This window comes from Rhinatrema bivittatum, chromosome 10, assembly GCF_901001135.1.
Source record: "Rhinatrema bivittatum chromosome 10, aRhiBiv1.1, whole genome shotgun sequence".
NCBI lineage: Eukaryota > Metazoa > Chordata > Amphibia > Gymnophiona > Rhinatrematidae > Rhinatrema > Rhinatrema bivittatum.
The window spans coordinates 26,240,827-26,261,353 of record NC_042624.1 but is presented as its reverse complement, the minus strand read 5'-3'; the positions used below and the strand labels follow the sequence as shown (position 1 = coordinate 26,261,353).

The 20,527-nt window shown below is 41.7% G+C and overlaps 1 protein-coding gene across 8 annotated transcripts in view; it reads right to left on the bottom strand.

Annotated features, from left to right (window-relative positions):
• PRRC2C (proline rich coiled-coil 2C) overlaps positions 1-20,527 on the bottom strand; it is a 419,385-nt gene that overhangs the window by 333,177 nt on the left and 65,681 nt on the right. For 7 of the 8 annotated variants that reach the window (XM_029618671.1, XM_029618666.1, XM_029618669.1 and 4 more), the window contains exon 4: positions 4,342-4,454. In XM_029618671.1, the coding sequence (XP_029474531.1) occupies positions 4,342-4,454 (113 nt within the window). The remainder of the gene's footprint in view (positions 1-4,341; positions 4,455-20,527) is intronic. The other variant, XM_029618668.1, reaches the window with a different exon arrangement.

The window sequence follows — 20,527 nt, the reverse complement described above, 5'->3', positions numbered from 1 at the left end:
GGGCCTAGTCTAACCAAAGCTGCTCAACCCGATCGGCGCTCCCTTCTAACCTCGCTGGGACGGATTCAGTACGGCAATCCGAGCTGTGGAGACCGGAAATCTAATTTAAAGATTTTTCCTTACCTGGTCTTGGCGCTTATCAATTGTGTGCCGGACAGTTTCCAGCTGCTGGAGGAGAGGGGATTACCTTCACCGCCGTGCTCGTTTCTGCACCTGCTGCCTTTCAGCCACACTGGGGGAGGGCTAAGTCCACACTGGGTACCGGCTACCGGACAAAGGCACACCTCTGAGGGATATCTGAGACCAACCTCAGGAATTCTCGACTGGAGGAGGGACCCTTAGGTATCACCGCAGGAGAGCGGGGCTCGATCTTCCTTAAGGTAAATTTGTTTCTTCTTTGTTGTAATTCTTAACACTATTCTAGTGTGTGGGATAGTGTACACATCTGCTAGGAGACTGAGAGATACTGGAGAACTGAGGTTACTGCAGGGGTATATCTAGAGTGACGTCAGCTTTGAAATCTGACAGTCTCCCATCTGCTAGCAGAAGAGCACAATACCCATTGGTCCTGAGTCTGACTACATGCTAGGAAACAATCATTTAGAGTGCAGAAAATGATAGCAACAGAATCATATCATTAAGTTACAGTTTTTACAGTTTTAAGCTTATGAAACTAACAATCCAGCTGACATGGAAAGACAAGTTGATCTTGGTGTCTTACATTATGCTTCATAGATGCGCTGCAGTGTTTCACAACCTTTTGTATGCCAGGGACCGGCTAGCTACCTTCTTTAAGTTACGTGGACTGGTTGCAGCACTGATGTATGAGGGAGGGGTGTGTGGATATAATCACTCCCAACCTGATCTCTAATATCATGGGATAGCCCTACAGCTGGTCTTTGTCATTTAAGAAGACAACCAGCGAGTTTAAGAAAATTAGTTTTTTTCTTTTTTTTTTTAAAGTTGCTCTTATTATAAAGCCCCCCCTCTCTCCCCCGCCTTCCTGATCCCAGCCAGCCAACAATATTGTCCTCAAAAGAACAAATATCTCCCTCTCTCCTAGCAGCCACCAGTTGATAAATGAAAAAAAAAAACCCTCCCTTCTTTCCCGCCACATACAGTTATCCACCAGTTGGTCATAAAAAATCCCTTCCCCCACCTGCCAGGCAGCAATAGTACAATTAACCCTCTCACCCCAGTTAGGGCAGGTCACAAGGCCCAGTCTCTGGGAGGGGAGCAATTGCAGCTGAATGTTAACGAGTCGGCATGAGACTGCATCAGTCATGAGGTGGCTCCATCCCTTCCTGGTTTCTGAATGAGAGATGGGGCTTGAAAGTGGAACAGACTCCAACTCGGTCTCACAACAGCTCATTAACATTCAATTACAGCTGCTTCTCTCCCTGAGATGAGGCCTCAGGACCAGCTCCAACTGGGGAAAATAAAGGTCTGTATGACAGTGGGAGGGTGGTGGGGGAATTAGTAAAAAAGTCTCTGCTGGCTGTGATGCAAGGTGCAATGCAGAGTGTTCAGCGACAGGGCAGATCTTGCTTCCTCTTCATCCTTTTGCAATCACTCTCACTCCATGGACCAACAAATGTCGCCAGGGACTAGTGGTTAAACTGCGCTATTCAAATGATGATGATGATAAAGTCCATTGAAATAGCAATCTTTTACTTTTCATTCATTCTCATCTTGTTTCCTCAGCATTGGTGCCAGCTCTGGGGATACTTGAATACTCTCAATAAATCATACCTGCCAAGTCACTGCATCAGGAGTCCATCTCCTGTTCAAGACATGGACATGGCAGATGCAGGAGGACTTGAGCTAAGCGACTGTCTCACCCAACTCGGGAACTTAACTGCTCCATGTTCCTTTTGCTTTGGATCTGTCGGTCAGCAGCACAAAACAGTAACAGCAGTGAGGGTTGTGGGGACTCAGTATGCACAAATCTTCCAGTCACCACAGCCCCCTTACTTGTTTTATGAGCACTATGGACGCCTGGACCAGATTTCCAGCAAAGGTTACAAGAATCAAAACAGCAGCAGGATTCAATATAGACACAAAGGAACCGTAGAGCTGGAGGGAGGGGGAAGAACACAGATCAAGTAAGACCTTGTCAACACAGCAGATAAGGTACAAATGAACAGGTTGGGTGGACCGATGGTCCTTCTCTACCAATATCCCCCTCCTCACTCCCCAGGGACTATGAGCATTGCTCCGCAGCATCCCCAGCCCTGGCCAACCTGGAAAGTAGAATACCTGAGCTGGAAATCAAACCCAGGACCCTCCTCATGGCAGTGTACAGCACTACCACTGAGCCAGACAGGTCCCCAGGAATTATATTTTTATTATATCATGTGTGGAAAACTGTAATTTCTCACTCAGAACTACAGTGTAGAGTTCAAGCAGTTGTACTGGCCCTGTAGAAAAATGGAGTCTTTGTAGGTCCTGTAATACCCCCTAGCAAGTCTGATTTTCAGGATATTCACAATGAATATGCATGAGATAGATTTGCATACAATGAAGACAGTGCATGCAAATTTCCCATACATATTCACTATGGTTATCTTGAAAATTGGAATGGCTAGTGGTTACTCCAGGACTGACTTGAGAAACATTGCAAAAAAGGTATTACAGCCTACAAAGATTCCTTTGGAAAAATGGAGTTTCAATGGCTTTGAAGGAAAAGATACTGGAGTTCAAGAAATTACAAATTTTTAAGTAGCAAATTAAATTGTATGATTACGATCCCATACTTGTTTTTCTGCTTTTCAAAATAAAATAAAAGCAATTTACAAACTAAATTCATATCAAATCAATAAAATACATATAATACCTACAACAAAATAAAGGTATAAAACAATAAAATAAAACATTCTAATCTGCTTAAATGATTGCTTGCAAATCTCAGGGTCAGCAGAAGTTCCATATATAGATGTGTATGGCAAGGTGATTAGGAATTTTTATTTATTTTTAACACAGGGATGAGCAAGCAGGAGACTGATGGGGACTATGTGGTTCTCTTTTGATCACAAAAGTCCTTCCTATGTTTACACCACCTGCTCTGCTCCAGACATTTAAACATAGTCTAGTAGGCACAAGCCATACCTGTAGCACTTTTTGGTTTTCAGCCAGGGTGGTGGGGGTAAATGTGTGTGGATTTTAGCACTCCCAATCATTTTGAAAAGCTGGCTCTTATAACTGTAGATAGCATGCACAACAGATGAAAGGGTAAATGTGGCTACTGCAATGAACTCAGGGCATTGAGTGTGATTAATGTTACTTTCAAATTGGTTCTTTCCATGTTAACTGAATTGTATATATGTTAAAGTGCTGCATAATACTTAAAATTCTATTTTTGCCATTTGCTCGTATTACTTTGTGATTATACTTCTCAAACATGAGTCAAGAATGATAAGAAAGCAATTCTGTTATGAAGAGGTGACAAACTCACTTTGGGATAGGAAACCCAGACACTTCTCACAAAAAAAACAAACAAAAAAAAAATCTTACTGCATTCATAATTGCTAGATGGTTTCAAAGCTTCAAGCAGGATCATTTGTTTTAATTTGGATGCAGTTGGCTCCAAACTCTAGTATCCTCCCATGTAACTACTACATATTTCGGAATACTCATTTCATCAGTCTGTGGTGTCAGGAGAAGTCTCCTGTGTTACATATTCTGCAGACAGGCTGAACACATATGCGATACCCATTACCTTAGCATCATGCACTGAGAAATTAAAATGAAACACAACAGCTCAAATTCAAGGAATTTTCAGTGAACCTGCAAGGCAAGTTCTTGGGGGAGTGAGGAGGAAGATTTAAATACTGAAGGATTCTATATCATCTTTTTCCTCCTGCTCCTTTGGACTTCCAATTCAATTAGAACTTGCTTCTCCTGGAGCTATAGAATTCACCGCCTTCATTTTCAACCTTAACCTCCAGCCATCACAGTGATAATCCTCAGCCTGTACCTCCCTCTCCCCCTGTCAGCTTGCATCAGCAGATATCACTGAGAGATGTTAGGACGTTCCTCCTACCAGATTGAAAATGCTGCCACTATAGCATCCTCCAGTTGGCCCAAAGCGCAGAAACCAGGTTTGGAAACTGAACCTGGGTATTCCGTATTACACTGTGCAGTATGGCTGGTGAACCATTGGACAAGCCTTGTGACATCGTCCAAATGAAAGATTAAGCAGCATAAACCAGGCAGATCTTGCAAATTTTCATAAATAATGCGGAAGGTAAACAAACAATATAAGGCAAATTACGCCTAAGAGTTGTACTGCTTAAAAAATGCTTCTAGAGGCATCAGTAGCTCTCCAGTTGCACTGCTTACCATCTCCTTGCCCACCTGGCTTGTTACTGGCCCACGATTTGGCAACAGTCGGTGCTGCCTCTTGAGGAGCAGGGACTACAGGTTTTGGCTGTACCTCCACCACTTCTGTTACTCTGAAAAGTAATATAAAAAAAAAATTAGTAGTGAACAAGCCAATCCTAAAGTGACTGCAGTGTTTTTGATGGGGCTGCCACCATTTTTTAATCTGGAGTGATTCCATTCACAATAACTGCAATACAGACTGCTTACAATACTTTCCTGCACGTTTAACAACTCAATAACAGACTCTCATTGGAACTGGTTGGTTTGTTCAGTTTGCAATTCATTATGATTTGATATACCCATTTACCAGGGAAACTGGAGAAATTACTAACCTGATAATTTTATTTTCCTTAGTGTAGACAGATGGACTCAGGACCAATGGGTTACGTACTCCTCTGTAGCAGAAGGAGACAGAGTGAGGTTTCAAAACTGATATCACCCTACGTATACCCCTGCAGTGACCTCAGCCCTTGAGTATTCTTCTTCAAAAGCCATTGTGGACAAACTATTGAAAAAACTAGATTAAAACTTAATTAAAACCAACTCAACTGAAAAAAAAAAAAAAAAAAGATAGCTATACTCAACCAAACACTGAATCCCAGCAAGATTATAGATGCCCTGATCTAGGGATTGGGCGATTGCTTACCCATAATCTCTTGGAATCGATATTCATTATACTGCGATTCCTTGGCACCATTCTTGGGCAGCCGTAGGCAGGATGCTGAGTCCATCTGTCTACACTAAGGAAAATGAAATTATCAGGTAAGTAATTTCTCCATTTCCTAGCGTGTAGCCAGATGGACTCAGGACCAATGGGATGTACAAAAGCTACTCCAGATCGGGGTAGGAGGCTGCCCGTGGTCTGGTTAACACCGCCCTTGCAAAGGCTACACATCCTCTTGGGCCTGAACATCCAGGCGATAGAAACTGGAGAAGGTGTGTAAGGAGGACCACATCGCCACTCGGCAGATGTCGAGGGGAGAGAACAGTCTAGCTTCCGCTCTGGAGACTGCCTGAGCCCTAGTGGAAGTGTAACCTGAAAGTGTAAAAGCTTTCCTGCCTCCACATAGGCTCCCGTGACCACCTCCTTGATCCAGCAGGCTATGGTAGCCCATGAGGCTGGTTCACCCTGCGTCCTTCCACCGTGAAGAACAAAGAAGCGGTCCATCATGTGCACCAGTTCAGAAAATTCCAGATACTGCACCAAAAGCCTACTGACGTTTAAATGGCGAAGGCGGTATTCTTCCGCATCCTTGTGCCTAGTTCTCAATGAAACGGACAGATTCAAATGAAACTCCATATTTTCAGAAAGCTTTTGACAAAGTCCCTCATGAGATGATTCTAAGAAAACTAAAAAATCATGGGATAGGAGGCAATGTCCTTTCATGGACTACAAACTGTTTAAAAGACAGAAAACAGAGTAGGATTAAATGGTCAATTTTGTCAGTGGAAAAGGGTAAACAGTGGAGTGCCTTAGGGATCTGTACTTGGACTGGTGCTTTTCAATATACAGTGGACCCTTGAGTTACAACCGGCTTTGACTTACAAACTTGGGTTACAACCAAAATTTTAGTTTTGAGTTACAGGAATGCAAGACAAGGCCATGTGTATCCGCTCATGCGTGCGGTTGCTTCTCATTGGATGTTTTTTCCTGTCAATCTCAATTTTTTGTGGGCTTGGTGGGTGGGACTTCTGCTCTGCTGTTGCAGTGATTGGCTGCTGCTGCCACCGATGAGGCCTGTCCATCTCAGGCGAACCCAGGGCTGCAAATGTTCACAGGAGCACATAGGCAGACCCGGCACGGCATTGCAGCAAGCAACAGCATCACTGGGACCAAGGAAGCTTCTGTGCAGCAGCAGACAGGGAGTGTAGCTCTCAGCTGGCTACAGCAAGGTATCAGGAGGAGAGGAAGGAGTATGCTGGGAGGGGGGAAATGAATGTTTGGGGGCCAGAGATGTGCTCTGAGGGGGTGGGGAGGGGGGAATCCTCCCCCCCTCCTCCCTTCCTACAAGCCAAAGATGTCAACTTGAATGGTGAGTACAGTATGAAATTGTTTCTGGTAGGCTAGGCACATTTTATAATTTTGGTGAGTACACTAGGAAAATTATAGGTGTTTCTGGTAATTATGCACATTATACAACCCTTTTTTATTATGAAAATGTTAGGTAAGGGGTGCTTTGGGAGGTTCGGAACGCATTATGGGTATTTCCAATATTTCTTATGGAAAAAATAGTCTTGACTTACAACCAACTTGAGTTACAACCAGCCCTCTGAAACAAATTGAGTTCGTAAGTCAAGAGTCCACTGTATATATAAATGATCTGAAAAGGAATACGACGGGTGAGATTTTCAAATTTGCGGATGATACAAAATTATTCATAGCAGTTAAATCAAGCGCGGATTGTGATACATTACAGGAGGATCTTGCAAGACTGGAAGATTGAGCATACAAATGGCAGATGAAATTTAATGTGGACAAGTGCAAGGTGTTGCATATAGGGAAAAATAACCCTTGCTGTAGTTACACGATGTTAGGTTCCATATTAGGAGCTACACCCCAGGAAAAAGATCTAGGCATCATAGTGGATAATACTTTAAAATAGTCGGCTCAGTGTGCTGCAGCAGTCAAAAAAGCAAACAATATTAGGAATTATTAAGAAGGGAATTGTTAATAAAACGGTCCAGGTCATAATGCCTCTGTATCGTTCCATGGTGAGACCGCACCTTGAATACTGTGTACAATTCTGGTTGCCACATTTAAAAAAAAAAAAGATATAGTTGCGATGGAGAAGGTACAGAGAAGGGCAACCAAAATGATAAAGAGGATGGAACAGCTCCCCTATGAGGAAAGGCTGAAGAGGTTAGGGCTGTTCAGTTGGAAAAGAGATGGCTGAGGGGGGATATGATAGAGGTCTTTAAGATCATGAGAGGTCTTGAATGAGTAGATGTGAATCGGTTATTTACACATTTGGATAATAGAAGGGCCAGGGGGCATTCCATGAAGTTAGCAAGTAGCACATTTAAGACTAATCGGAGAAAATTCTTTCACTCAACGTACAATTAAGCTCTGGAATTTGTTGCCAGAGGATGTGGATAGTGCAGTTACTGTAAATGGGTTCAAAAAAGGTTTGGATAAGTTCTTGGAGAAGTCCATTAACTGCTATTAATCAAGTTTACTTAGGGAATAGCCACTGCTATTAATTGCATCAGTAGCATGATATCTTCTTGGTGTTTGGGTAACTGCCAGGTTCTTGTGGTCTGGTTTGGCCTCCGTTGGAAACAGGATGCTGGGCTTGATGGACCCTTGGTCTGACCCAGCATGGCAATTTCTTAAGTTCTTATGTATCTTGGGCAAGAAGGATGGAATGGTACGAAGTTGTAACGCTCCTGGAGTCATCTGGAGGAATGTTCCTGACACGACAACGCCTGTAGTTCAGAGGTGCGATAAGCCGAGCATATAGCCACCAAGAACACAGTTTTCAGGGTTAACAAGCGCAAGGAAAGACTGCGTAGTGGCAAAAAGGAAGGCCCACCCAAAAACTCCAATACTAGATTAAGATTCCGCAAGGGGACAGACCACCATAGGGGCGGCCGCAGGTGATTTACCCCTTTCAGAAAAGGGGCTATGTCCAGATGAGCCAACAGGCAGGTTCCATTCACTTCGCCCCTGAAACAGGAGAGCGCCACTACCTGGACCTTCAAGGAGTTAAGGGTCAAATCTTTATTCAAGCCGTCCTGTAAAAATTCCAGAATTAATGGGATTTTGACCGTCCGAGGGGAAACACCGCGTTCCTTGTCTAAGCCTTACTCTCCAGACCTGCACATACACTAAGGACATAGAGAACATCTACACGTGGAATAAGGTGGCAATTACTGCCGCCGAATATCCACGCTTCATCAGGCGAGCCTTCTCAAGGGCCAAACCATAAGACGGATCCGCGTGAAGGACCGGTCCCTGCGCAATGGGAGGCATGGGGGGGGGAGGGGTCTCAGCATACTACAGATGCCTGGACCAATCTGGAGCTAATAGGACTAATCCCTGTGGCACTCTATTCTGTGAATGACCCTGCCCAGCAGGGGCCACGGAGGGAAGTCGTACAGCAAGTCCTCTTCCGGCCAGGTCTGAATGAGAGCATCGATCCCCAGGGACCACTGATCTCTTCTGTGACTGAAGAATCGGGGAATCTTTGCATTGTAAGATGCGACCAGAAGGTCAATAGACAGGAGGCCCCAGCAATCTACCACCAGCTGAAAGGCTTTGGTAGACAACACCCATTCTCCTGAATTCAGACTCTCCCTACTTAGAAAGTCTGCTCTGATGTTGTCTTTTCCTGCGATGTGGAAGGCCAAGATCATCTGTAGATGTGTTTCCACCCATTCCATAAGGAGATCTATCTCCTTTGACTCTAGCAGGCTCTTGGATCCCCCCTGGCGATTGATGTGCACAGAGCAGGAGAGAGACCTTGGGGAGATAGTGTCTAACGATCTGAAGTCGCGAAATAATGTAACGAGGCGATAGCTAAAGCCAGAAGGATGCTGGGCTGCATAGAGAGAGGAATATCGAGCAAGAAAAGGGAAGTGATTATCTCCTTGTACAGGTCCTTAGTGAGGCCTCACCTAGGTCTGTGCTCAGTTCTGGAGACCGTATCTCCGAAGGGACAGAGACAGGATGGAAGCGGTCCAGAGAAGGGCTACCAAAAAGGTGGAGAGTCTTCTTCGAATGACTTATGAGGAGAGATTGAAGAATCTAAATATGTACACCCTGGAGGAAAGGAGGATCAGAGGTGATATGATACAGACTTTCAGACTCAGAACCAATGTCAGGAAGTATTTCTTCACGGAGAGGGTAGTGGATGCCTGGAACGCCCTTCAAGAGGAAGTGGTGAAGATCAAAACTGTGAAGGATCATGCAAAATTTACGGCTACCAGGCGCAAGGCTTTTCTTACTATGTGCCCTTGCCTCCAAGCACTAGGAACTCAATACGGCCTACTCTACCCAGCAAAAATGAAAGTCACCTGCCATAATCAAACAATTTTTCCACCTCCCTGAAGAACTAGAAGAGTTTCTCTTCTCTGGAACAAACGCAAAATAATGGAACTTGAGAAGGCTTACTGCATTTTTTTTTTTTTACATGCTCACTCAAAAAAGAAAATGCAGTAAGCCTTCTCAAATTACCTTATTTTGCTGCTATATAAACCAATCGATCCTAGTGAGTTACAGGCCTTTTGGTCCCTTTTTCCACTAGATGTTCATTCCTCTCTGACTATGAACATTGAATTGCGGTGAGCACCCGGCAGTGCTCTAATCTTTTTCTTTGGTTCCATTTTATAGCGGGCTTGGTTCTGAACATTCATATAATTAGTATTTTTTTTCATACTTGTGGACAGCGGGATCTTGCTGAGTCACTGGCCTGCCCTGAGGCTCTTTTTCATATGGCGCCTTTTTCTGGCCCTCAAGCTACATTTTCAATGCTTTATTAATTTTTCTATTTTTATTGATTTTTTTCGTATTGTTTCTGATATCAATGTTTTTCCAGGCTTTCATTCAGGGAACTGGTTTTGTGATATACTATTTAGCGAAGAACTACCTAAGCACTTTAATCACCACCATTTGTGGTCATCTTCGAACTTCAACAATTTATCATGGCATCTAAAGGCACTGTCCCTTCAAATGGTTTCTCTAAATGTAAATGGCCTTTCACATCCAGGCTTAGTAAAATCAGAGGACGATAATTCTCCCTGAGATTCTAAACAGCGCTGGGACAAGTTAGAGGCACCCCAGGCTGAAATGCCCGAATATGACAGGCAGCACACAAGGCAAGACGCTTAGGTTTCTTAGCTATAGGCGGCAACATATTTGTTTTACTTTTATATACAACCAAAATTTAGGCTTCCAAATTTTAGGTGTGTCTAAGGCTAGGCATCCAAGAATTAGGCGTCCCAACTTAAGCGCACACAAACATATGCCCAAATTTGTGCACACAGGATAAGCATGTGTCCAAGCCAGACACCACTTAACCTGGAAGCCCAAGTCGACACTCAACTAAGCGTACCGCTGTACCGACATCCTATAGAGGGCAGCCAAATGCGTAGGCAAACGTGTGAAAACACTGTCACGGCCTACCAGGCAGCACGCATTGGAAAAGGCTTGGAGCGGGGCCTAGCCAAAAGAGGCTGCTTAACCCGCCAGGCTACCCTGGTTCCTGAACCTCCCTCAGGGCGGGACTAACATTGGAACAGCGTGCCGGGCTCGGAGATCGAGGAAGGAGAATCCCTAAACAACCCTCCTTCACTGTCTCTGTAAGGTATCTTTCTTTAAAAAAAACAAAACCCTTACCTGAACTCAGCCCTTCCCGGTTGAGTACAGAGACAGTCTCCAGCTGACAGGGGAGAGGGCATCTGCTGTCACCGCCATGCTCAACTTCCTATACCCGCTGCCTTTAAGCTGCAGAATTAGCTAAGTCCACGCTGGCTGAAAAACCAATTACCAGACCAAGGCACACATCTGAGGGACCACGGAAATCACCTCAAGAATTTTCAACTGGGGGAGGGTCCATTTGGCATCATCGCATGAGAGCGGGGCAATCAATTCTCCTTTTATTTTATTAATTCTCCTTCTAAAATCTGAAGCAATCCCCAGTAGGGAGATGCCTGTCCACCATCTGCTGGAGAGGGAGAATACTGGCAGGCTGTCACTGCAGGACTATATATATATTGTGACATCAGTTTGCTCCGTCTCCATCTGCTGGTCGAGGTGCATAACCATGGTCCTGAATCCATCTATCCACGTGCTAGGAAAGCTTCTCAATGCAGCCCAAATTCCTCTGGCCTTAGCCCCGTCTTATACATTGCTTTGCCACCTTCAGATTGGACACTTATCACTCAGTGATTTCTCTCCCAGTCCATCCACATCAGAATTTTGTGGCCCCCCCCCCCCCAGTCATGTACACTTCCTTTGTATTTCTGCACCCCAGATGCATCACTATTTCTTGGCATTGAATCTCCTTCAGGTATGTCAACTTTGTTGCAGATCTTAATGTTGTCAGACCCCAAGAAATTGTGGTAATCCAAAAGTCCCTTTTAGTCTCTCTGTATTAGACTGAAAAATGATGCAGTTGGACCCAAATTTGCTGCAATTTGGAATTCTCACTTGTTACTGAAATTGTGTACCCAAGAGAATAGCCTGAATATAGGGAAGCAGTTCTAACATATGCAGCTAAAAATACACCATATATATATATATTAGTACTTTTTATTCCATACAAGGTAAACTTCAGAGACCTAGCCTTACTTATGCAAAATAACTATCTTTTAGGAGTAAACTACTGGTTATATCTAGTTAAAATTTACAACTTTTATATATTTTGCCCTTTAGCCTACTTTCTCTCTCATCCTGCCTTAAGCTGTGCGGCCAACTATATGAAATGATACTATGCCCTACTGCGCAGCCTCAGCATTGCCAACCCTAATGCATCACTATATAAGGGAATTAATTAGATATTGCATTGGATTAGACAGTGCCATCTAGAAAAAGACAAAAAACTTTTCCTTTTAACCCTTACGCAAAATCACTCAAAGATATTGAACAGAAATGGTCCCAGAACCGACCCCTAAGGCACTTCCACTCATCACGCTTCTCTCCTCAGAGTAGGTTCCATTTACAACTGCTCGCTGTAGTTTCAGGCAGTCAATCAAATGCTGATCCATTCTACTTCTATGGGACCCTTTCCCAGGTTTTTCAATTTGTTCTTGAGCCTCCTATGTGGGAATGTATCAAAAGCTTTGCTGAAATTCAGATGAACCACATTAAGTGCTCTTGCTTGATCTAATTCTCTAGTCACCCAATCAAATGTCTGTCGTGATCTTCCTCTGGTTAAAACATGTTGCCTCAGATCATGCAACCCACTGCTTTGTAGAAGGTTCACTATCTTTTCATTCCGAAGTGTCTCCATTAGTTTTCCCCACCACAGTATTAAGGTTAACTGACCTCTAGTTTCCAAGCTCCTCCCTGCCACTTTTTGTGTGAAGCAGGACTACAATCATCCTTCCCCATTGTGCGGCACCACTCCAGTTTCCAATTATCAATTGAACAGGTCTTTCAGTGGACCCACCGGTATCTCTTTCAGTATCCTGGGAGGTCTCATCTAAACTTAACATAAGGCCAAGGGCCCATCAAGCCCAATAACCTGTCTCCAACAGTGGCCAATCCAAGTCACAAATACCTGGCAAGTACTCAAACAGATCCCATGCTACTAATACCGGTAACGAGCAGTGGCTATTCCCTATTGATTAATAGCAGTTTAAGGACTTCTCCTCAAGGAACTTATTCAAACCGTTTTTAAACCCAGCCTTTCTAGTTGCCTTAACCACATACAAGACCGTTTTGAGGTACAGGGTTACCCAGCACGTATTGTGAGACAAGCATATAAAAGAGCTAAATATATTAATCGTGATTTGCTTTTGACTCCAAGGAAAAAGGTTTAATCCCCCTCTATAGTATGTGTGTTGCCTTTTTCAAATAGGGTAGGGGACCTTATGTATGTTTGAAACAACACTGGCATTTAGTGAGTGGCTTTTCGGGTTTGGAAGATCCACCGATGTTTTCTTTTCGGAGATCTAAAAATCTTAGAGATATGTTAGTACACTCAGATTTGATAGCTGGTGATTTTTTGGAGAGATCAGTGGGTGATCATAGTCCCTGCAATAATTGTGGGGCATGTAAGTTTTCTATGACTATTAGGGATTTTACATGTCAAGCTACTGGGTGGAAAATTGTGTTGAAATCAGTGACCACTTGCCAATCAACATTTGCTGTTTATGTTATAAGATGCCTATGTGGCTCATATGTAGGAAAGACAACTAGAAAGATAAAAACAAGGATACTGGAACATTGCAGTCTGATTCATAATAATGTTGAAACAGCCCCTTTAGTATGTGTCTGGCGTGAGCATGAACATTTGATTGATGATTTGAGGTTTTTTGTATTGCAAATTATTTCTAGCAGAAGAGGAGGGGATGTGAACAAACTATTGTTAAAAGCAGAACGATGGATTTTTTCTTTAAAAACCTTGATATCTATGGGTTTAAATGATCGATTGGATTGGGTAGCCTGTCTGTGAGATTGTATCTTTGTCAGTTGCCTGTGGGAATATTGTTAAATTAATTGTTTTGCCAAATAATGTAGGTAAGTATGTTGATAGGTGGATTGGGAAGAGTCTTAGATGCAGAGAGCTGTTTCAAAAAACTAGGTTGGTAAAAATAAGGCTTAGAGTTTTTGATTGATGTAGAAAGCCCTTTAAATTTTTCAGAAGCATTGTCGCAAAGAGCCCTTTAAAATCTTCTTTTAAAAGCGTCGGCTCTCTAACACCTTGGTGAAATAGGACGTAAAAACGTCCGTGAAGGATTTGTAACTTTTGAATGAGTGAACCCTTTAAATCATCGAGAGAGTTAGTTCTCAATCACGTTAGTGAAGGAGGACGTAAGAATGTCTGAGATTAGATGGGAGTTTTTTGATTGGTCATGGTTGGATTTAAAATGGGTGTTCAAGAGCCCTTTAAATTGCTCTGCTTTTAGGTTAACAGCTGTGCGAGAATGCTGAGTACTTGGGAAAGCTGATTTTTTGAGTGTTATAGACAGTTTCGTGAGACCTTTCTTTCTTAAAAAGTTCTGTAGCTTTTTTTGAGAAATGGTTTTTGATTATAGCTGCATGTTTTTGTTTTTTAAGTTAACAGCAAAAATATTTCGACTATGTGCACTCTCTGCAAGATGGGAGTGTCGGGAAGAGCTCTTTAAATTGTTTATTGCTCAGAAATAGCTGTGTGAGAACGCTGTTTGGGAAAGTTGATTTTTGAGCGTTACTGATGGTGAGCTATTTCGGGTGATCTCTCCATTTTAAAAAGTTCTGTAGCTATCTTTAAGAAATGTTGGTTTTTGATTGTGGCTGTACATATTTTTGTCTGTTTTCTTCAAGGAAGTCAACGGTAAAGTTTTTTTGGAGATGTGGACTCTTTGAAAAATGGGAGTGTTGGGATGAATGCTTAAACTGAGTGTTTTTGTAGAAGGAATTTGTTTTAAAGAGTTCTTTGTAAGAAATTGGTGAGATTCATTTTGAGAAGCTATGGGCATTATCAAGGGGTTTCTTTGGGATTTAGATGGTTTTCTGTGTTCTCAGATTATAAAAGATTAAGGTGAAACTGTGGGGCCAACAAACTTGATTTGTTGGTATGTGGCAAGAATAGGATACTGTGAATTTTGAGGTTAGTAAATTGGTGCTGATTGAATATTGAATGCACCTTTGTAATTAAAAATGTTTAAGAATTTGTGAAAATTATGACGAATTTTTATTGAAATATTTTTCATAGTGTGGATACACTTGGGTGATTTTGTGGAGGAAACTTTTGAAGATCTGTGTATTATGCTCCCCTGAAGAAGCCGATTGCATGGCGAAACATGTTGGGAGTATGATTATGTGAATTTGAACAATGGAAGAAATCAAATACAATGATGTAAAGAGGGAGTGGAACAACTGTATTATACAGATTCTCTAAAAAGAATAATTTTTAATGATATGTTTGAGTGTATGTATGTGTTTTTATGGTGAATATTTGTTATTTACTCTATGTATCCAACTATGAATAGTAATTAAATGTTTTGTGAAGATTTGATAAAATGTTTTGTATACAACAATAAAAAATGTTTTCTAATGAATTTATATGTCACTATATATATGTTGTATTAGAGTGCCTGATGCATATACTTTATACATTTGCCATTTTTTGTGATCTTGACCACATTCTCTGGCAACGTATTCCCAGAGCTTGATGGTGCGTTGAGTGAAAAAGAATTTTCTACGATTTGTTTTAAATGTGTTACTTGCTAACTTCAAGGAGTGGCCCCTAGTCCTTGTATTACCTGAAAGAGTAAATAAGTTTCACATTCACCGTTCAAGTAGTTTCATGATTTTGTAGACCTCTATCATATCTATCCTTCGCTATCTCTTCTCCAAGCTTAACAGCCCTAACCTCTTTAGCTTTTTCTCATAGGGGAGCTGCTCCATCTTCTATCATTTTGGTCATTCTCTGTACTTTCCCCAGTGCAACAATATTTTTGAGATGCAACCAAAATTGCATACAATATTTAACGTGTAATCTAAACATTGAGTGATACAGAGGCATTATGACATCCTCTGATTTGCCATTCCCTTCCTAATAATTCCTAACATTTGCTTTTTTGACCTCCACAACACACTGAGTCCTCCTACAATTTATCACAATCCTCTTGTGATTTAACTACTCTGAATAATTTTGTGTCATCTGCAAATTTGATCTCACTTGTCATACCTCTATCCAGATCATTTATATATTAAAAAGCACCAGTCCAAGTACAGATCCCTAAGGTATGCCACTTTTTTCCACTGTGAAAACTGACCATTTAATCCTACTCTGTTTCCTAACTTTTAACCAGTTTGCAATCCATGAAAGGACATCGCCTCCTATCCCTTGACTTTTTAGAAGCCTCTCATGAGGGACTTTGTCAAACGCCTTCAGAAAATCCAAATACGCCACATCTACCGCCTCACCTTTATCCACATGTTTATTCACCCCTTCAAAAAAATTTAGCAGATTTATAAGGCAATACTTCCCTTGGGTAAATCCACACTGGCTATGTCCCATTAAATGTCTATGTGTTCTGTGATTTTAATCTTTATAATAGTTTCCATGATTTTTCCCCAGCATTGAAGTTGAGCTCACCTTTTTGCCTTTAATTTTTCAGCCACCTCTTTAGAGAATCATTTTGGTTTTCTTTTCCTCTTTTTATGGTTTCCTAAATATCAATGTCTTTATTATAGCTCTTTTTAATTCAGCCCACTGTTCCACTTCTCCCATCTCCTCCCAGCCTTCTGCCTTCTCAAGGTTCCTCCCCATTTTTTCAAAATCTGCATTTCTCAAATCCATAACTGATCTTTATATGGAATTTCTATCTTAGTCACTACATCAAATCATACCATCTGATGACTGGCACTCAGTTGGGCATCTACCTGGACATGTGAGCTACTATTTGCATTTGTGAGTACCAGCTCCAGTAGTGCTCCTCCCTTTGCAGGTTCCATCACCATTTGTCTAAGCAGAGCCCCTTGAAAGGCAATCTCCCTGCTTCTTACAGATTCCATAGGAGGAATACTCCAATCCACGTGGCAGATTAACAGTCTCCAACGAGCAATATTTCTCCATTTTTTCCCCACTTGCTGGATGTCTTCAGCCAAATCTCTGTCCAGTTTTGTGTCATAGACTACACCAGAGTAAATGGAAGGCTTTTTTTTTTTTTTTTTTTTTTTTTTTTTTTTAAGACAGCTCAGAGCACTTTCTCCTTACCTCACACTCCCTGCATTTTGGTTAGTAAGATAATATTTGACAAACATTTACTCCTCCCCTTTTTTCCCTCTTTATCCTTCCTCAACAGGTTATATCCCAGGATGGCCATATCCCATTCATGAGATTTACTGAACCAAGTTTCTGTAATAGCAATATCCAAGTTCAACTCCACCACCAGGGCCTGCAAATGTGAAATTTTGTTACTCAGACTGCAAGCATTTGTGCATATAGCTTTCTTCCCTCAGCTTGCTGCTCATACACGTTTTCTGCATTTTTATCTAGAAGTGGCCTAATTTTTAATTGTTTTTCTGCACCTTCTTCTGTATTTCTATGCACTGGGAATTACACTCATCCTTTAGTTTAAATGCCTGATGACATATGTGGTTCTGAGTTTGTCACTTAGGCCATCTTTGCTATAAAGACTTATTCCATATGCTGCCTGAACCCCCACTGTATGTAAAACCTCCTCCTTGACACCAGGTTTTAAGCCATGCATTGAAGTTGTCTATATGACCTAACCTTTCCCTTGCAAAGACAATAGTCTGAGCTGTGTGCCTAAGCTTCTTTCCCAGATTCTGGAAACCTCTCTTTACTTCTTGGATTGTGTTTCTAGCAAGGTCATAGGTACCCAGATGGATGATAGCTTTACATTCTTTCTTTCTTCCTTAATGGTACTGACAACTTGGTTTGTATTTCTGCCAACTGAGGATCCTGAAAGGCGTTTTACTCAAAATGAGTCCCCAAGTTAGATCCTCTGATGATGAAGTCTATTAGCAGAAGGAGCTCTCTGTTAGGGTGCTATGTAGCATTTTGTGGTTTCTTTGCTCTCTGCTGAAATTGTCTCCCAGTAGAGGAGGCATTTCGCTTCAGGGCTTGATGACTTTATGCGGTTTTAGCATGCCTTGAGTACCTCTTCAAATACCACCTCAGTTTCCATTTTTGGATATCCTCATTTTCCAGTGCAGAAAAGGTGTTTTGTAGGGGTATCATTTGGGAGGGTGGGTATCTTTGCCACTGGTCTTAGCCTTCCAGAGCCCACTGTAATCCATTTATTCATGGGTTTCCAAATCCTCTGAGGAAGTGGGGGCAAATATACTGGATGCCATACAGTTGGGCAGTATTTTAGTTAGTTTTTGGGGGGGGGGGGGGGTTTGGGTTTTTTTTAACTAGATAGTTCCTGTTTCAGTTGAGTCAACTCCTTTGTTACTTCAGACAGCCAAAGGCAAATTGGACAAGCCTTGAGCTTCTAGACAGTCTGCCTTAAGACCAAAGCATAATTGTTACAAAGAATATCAGCCATTTGTAGATTTACTTCAGAAAACTTGTATTGTGATAACGAGTTTCTAAAAAACCTTATCACTCAATTTTAATTACCCTTGTATATGTGCCCTAAGGCTATATAAGAAAAACAAGGTCAGGAGTAGATGAGTGAATAGGTAGGGTGAGAGGGTTTTTGTCAGGGCATTTTAAACCCAAAACTAACTTTCTTAAATGCTACTGAAAAGGTTTTTTTCCAGAAGAGTACAAAGATTCCTAAAAACAACTTGACTTTTGCTTCCTCTAAAAAACAGACTGTATAAGTAAATAGCCCCCCTTTTCTAAATATACATTCAAAATTTGAACTGGGAAATATACACAAATTTTCTAAGCACTTAATAAAGGGCCAAGCAGCCCAGGATTAGAGATCTCTGAACCCTTCTTCAGATTAGTAAAGAGAGGCAAGGCAGTATGAAATTAGCAACTTAAATGCAAATAAAATAGCTACCAGATGAAGAAAAGAATTTATAAGCAAGCAGAAATTAAGAATCATCAAATATAAAAAGCAAGGCAAGCAAAAACAGCTTTTGGAGTTCAGTCCTGTGGGAGCAGAATCACCAACATGCACTTCTCAACTGGCTACCTCTTCCCCTCCCCCTGTTTTCTTCCTTTTCGCTATTTAACTGTGCCTAGGTAAGCACACTTTTCTCTCTTATTCAAGGGAGATACGTTCGTGCGATACAGGCAGCCAGTTTGGTTAGTAATCTTTGCTGCTCCTTCACTGCTGTTACTTCTGACACTCAAAGCAAGTGACATTCAGTTCTCAGTGCACATTTAAAACAAAATTGGAGAAAATTCTCACTCAATACACAATTAAGTTCTGGAATTTGTTGCTGGAGGATGTGGTTAGTGCAGTTAGTATAGCTGGGTTTAAAAAAGGATTGGATAAGTTCTTGGAGGAGAAGTCCATTTACTGCTATTAATCAAGTTGGCTTAGGGAATAGCCACTATTACTGGCATGGGATCTATTTAATGTTTAAGTACGTGCCAAATACTTGTAAACTGGATTGGCCACTGTTGGAAATAGGATGGTGGGCTTGATGGACTCGGTCTGACCCAGTAAGGCAATTTCTTATGCTATGTCTCATTCAGCTTGGGGATAACATAGAAATGACGGCAGAAGACGACCAAACGGCCCATCCAGTCTGCCAAGCAGGCTTTCGTACTTATTTTTCTCATGCTTATGTTACTCTGACCGCTGAGGTCAGGGCCCTTATTGGTAACTTTTTGGTTCTAATTTCCTTCCACCCCCGCCATTGATATAGAGAGCAGTGCTGGAGCTGCATCAATGTGAAGTATCAAGCCTAAATGGTTAGGAGTAGTAACCGCCGCAATAAGCAAGCTACTCCCTCGCCTATTTGTTTACCCAGCCTGTGCAATTTATTCCTTGTTGGTTGTTGTCTTTAATATAAATCCTCTTTTCTTCGTTCCCCCCTGCCATTGAAGCAAAGAGCTGCTGGGATATGCAATGAAAGTGAAGCATCAGGCTAATTTGGTTTGGGGAAGGACTCAAAGACAGGGAAGATGTGTGCAATGCATAAATGGGTCCCAGGTACCTCTGTGCCCTGCATGCCGCCTCTTGATTACCACATTCCTGGATTAATTCTGTAGATAGAGGCGGCATACAAGACTACACATTCTCAGAAAGGAGTTCCTATATATTTAAGAGCCACTGCTGTCTCTTATTGCTGCAGTGTGTTGAGAGCAGAGCCCAGATGCAAGCACACCTGATCAGGCCTGGTTGGGAAATATGTTAAGAGGTATCAAGGAGCAGACAATATCAAATGCAATGTTATTATACAGTTTGCAGAGGAAAGCATGAAGAATACAGTTTCAAACACAAAGGAACGTGTTGAATGAATTATTTGTTTTCTGTATCAAACAAGACTAGAAGCCTGTACAAAGGGCCTAAGACTCAAACATCATTGGGATAATGTCAAGTACCTTCTCACTGGGAAAGGGTACAAGACAAAAGTTATCCCTTATACCCATTACTTTTTGTTCTTGCAATGACATTGTTAGTTGTGTTTGTTCAGCATTCACTGGCATCATATGATTCTGTGATGAAAATTACTCAATACTATTTTCTCTACAGATGATACTGACAAACACTCACTAGCTCAAAGAGATTTTTGAGAAAATACGAAAAATAGACAGTTAAAATTTGGGAAGCCCAAATATCTAATCTAGAGAAACTATGTAAATCTGATTATAAACCACTATTTGAGAGGATGAAGCAGATCTTAATAGTCCCCTTACTTATCTTGCATGGGGAGGACTGAAGTGATAAAAATTAATATTCTTGCAAAAATATTCGTGTATGAGATATTACCCACATACCCTACCCAAAGTTAGAGATTTTAGGAGCGTTAAATAAGGTTGCTACTGTTTGTATAGCAAAAGTCCATTAATGGCTATTAATCAATTATACTTATGGAATAGCCACTGCTAATTAA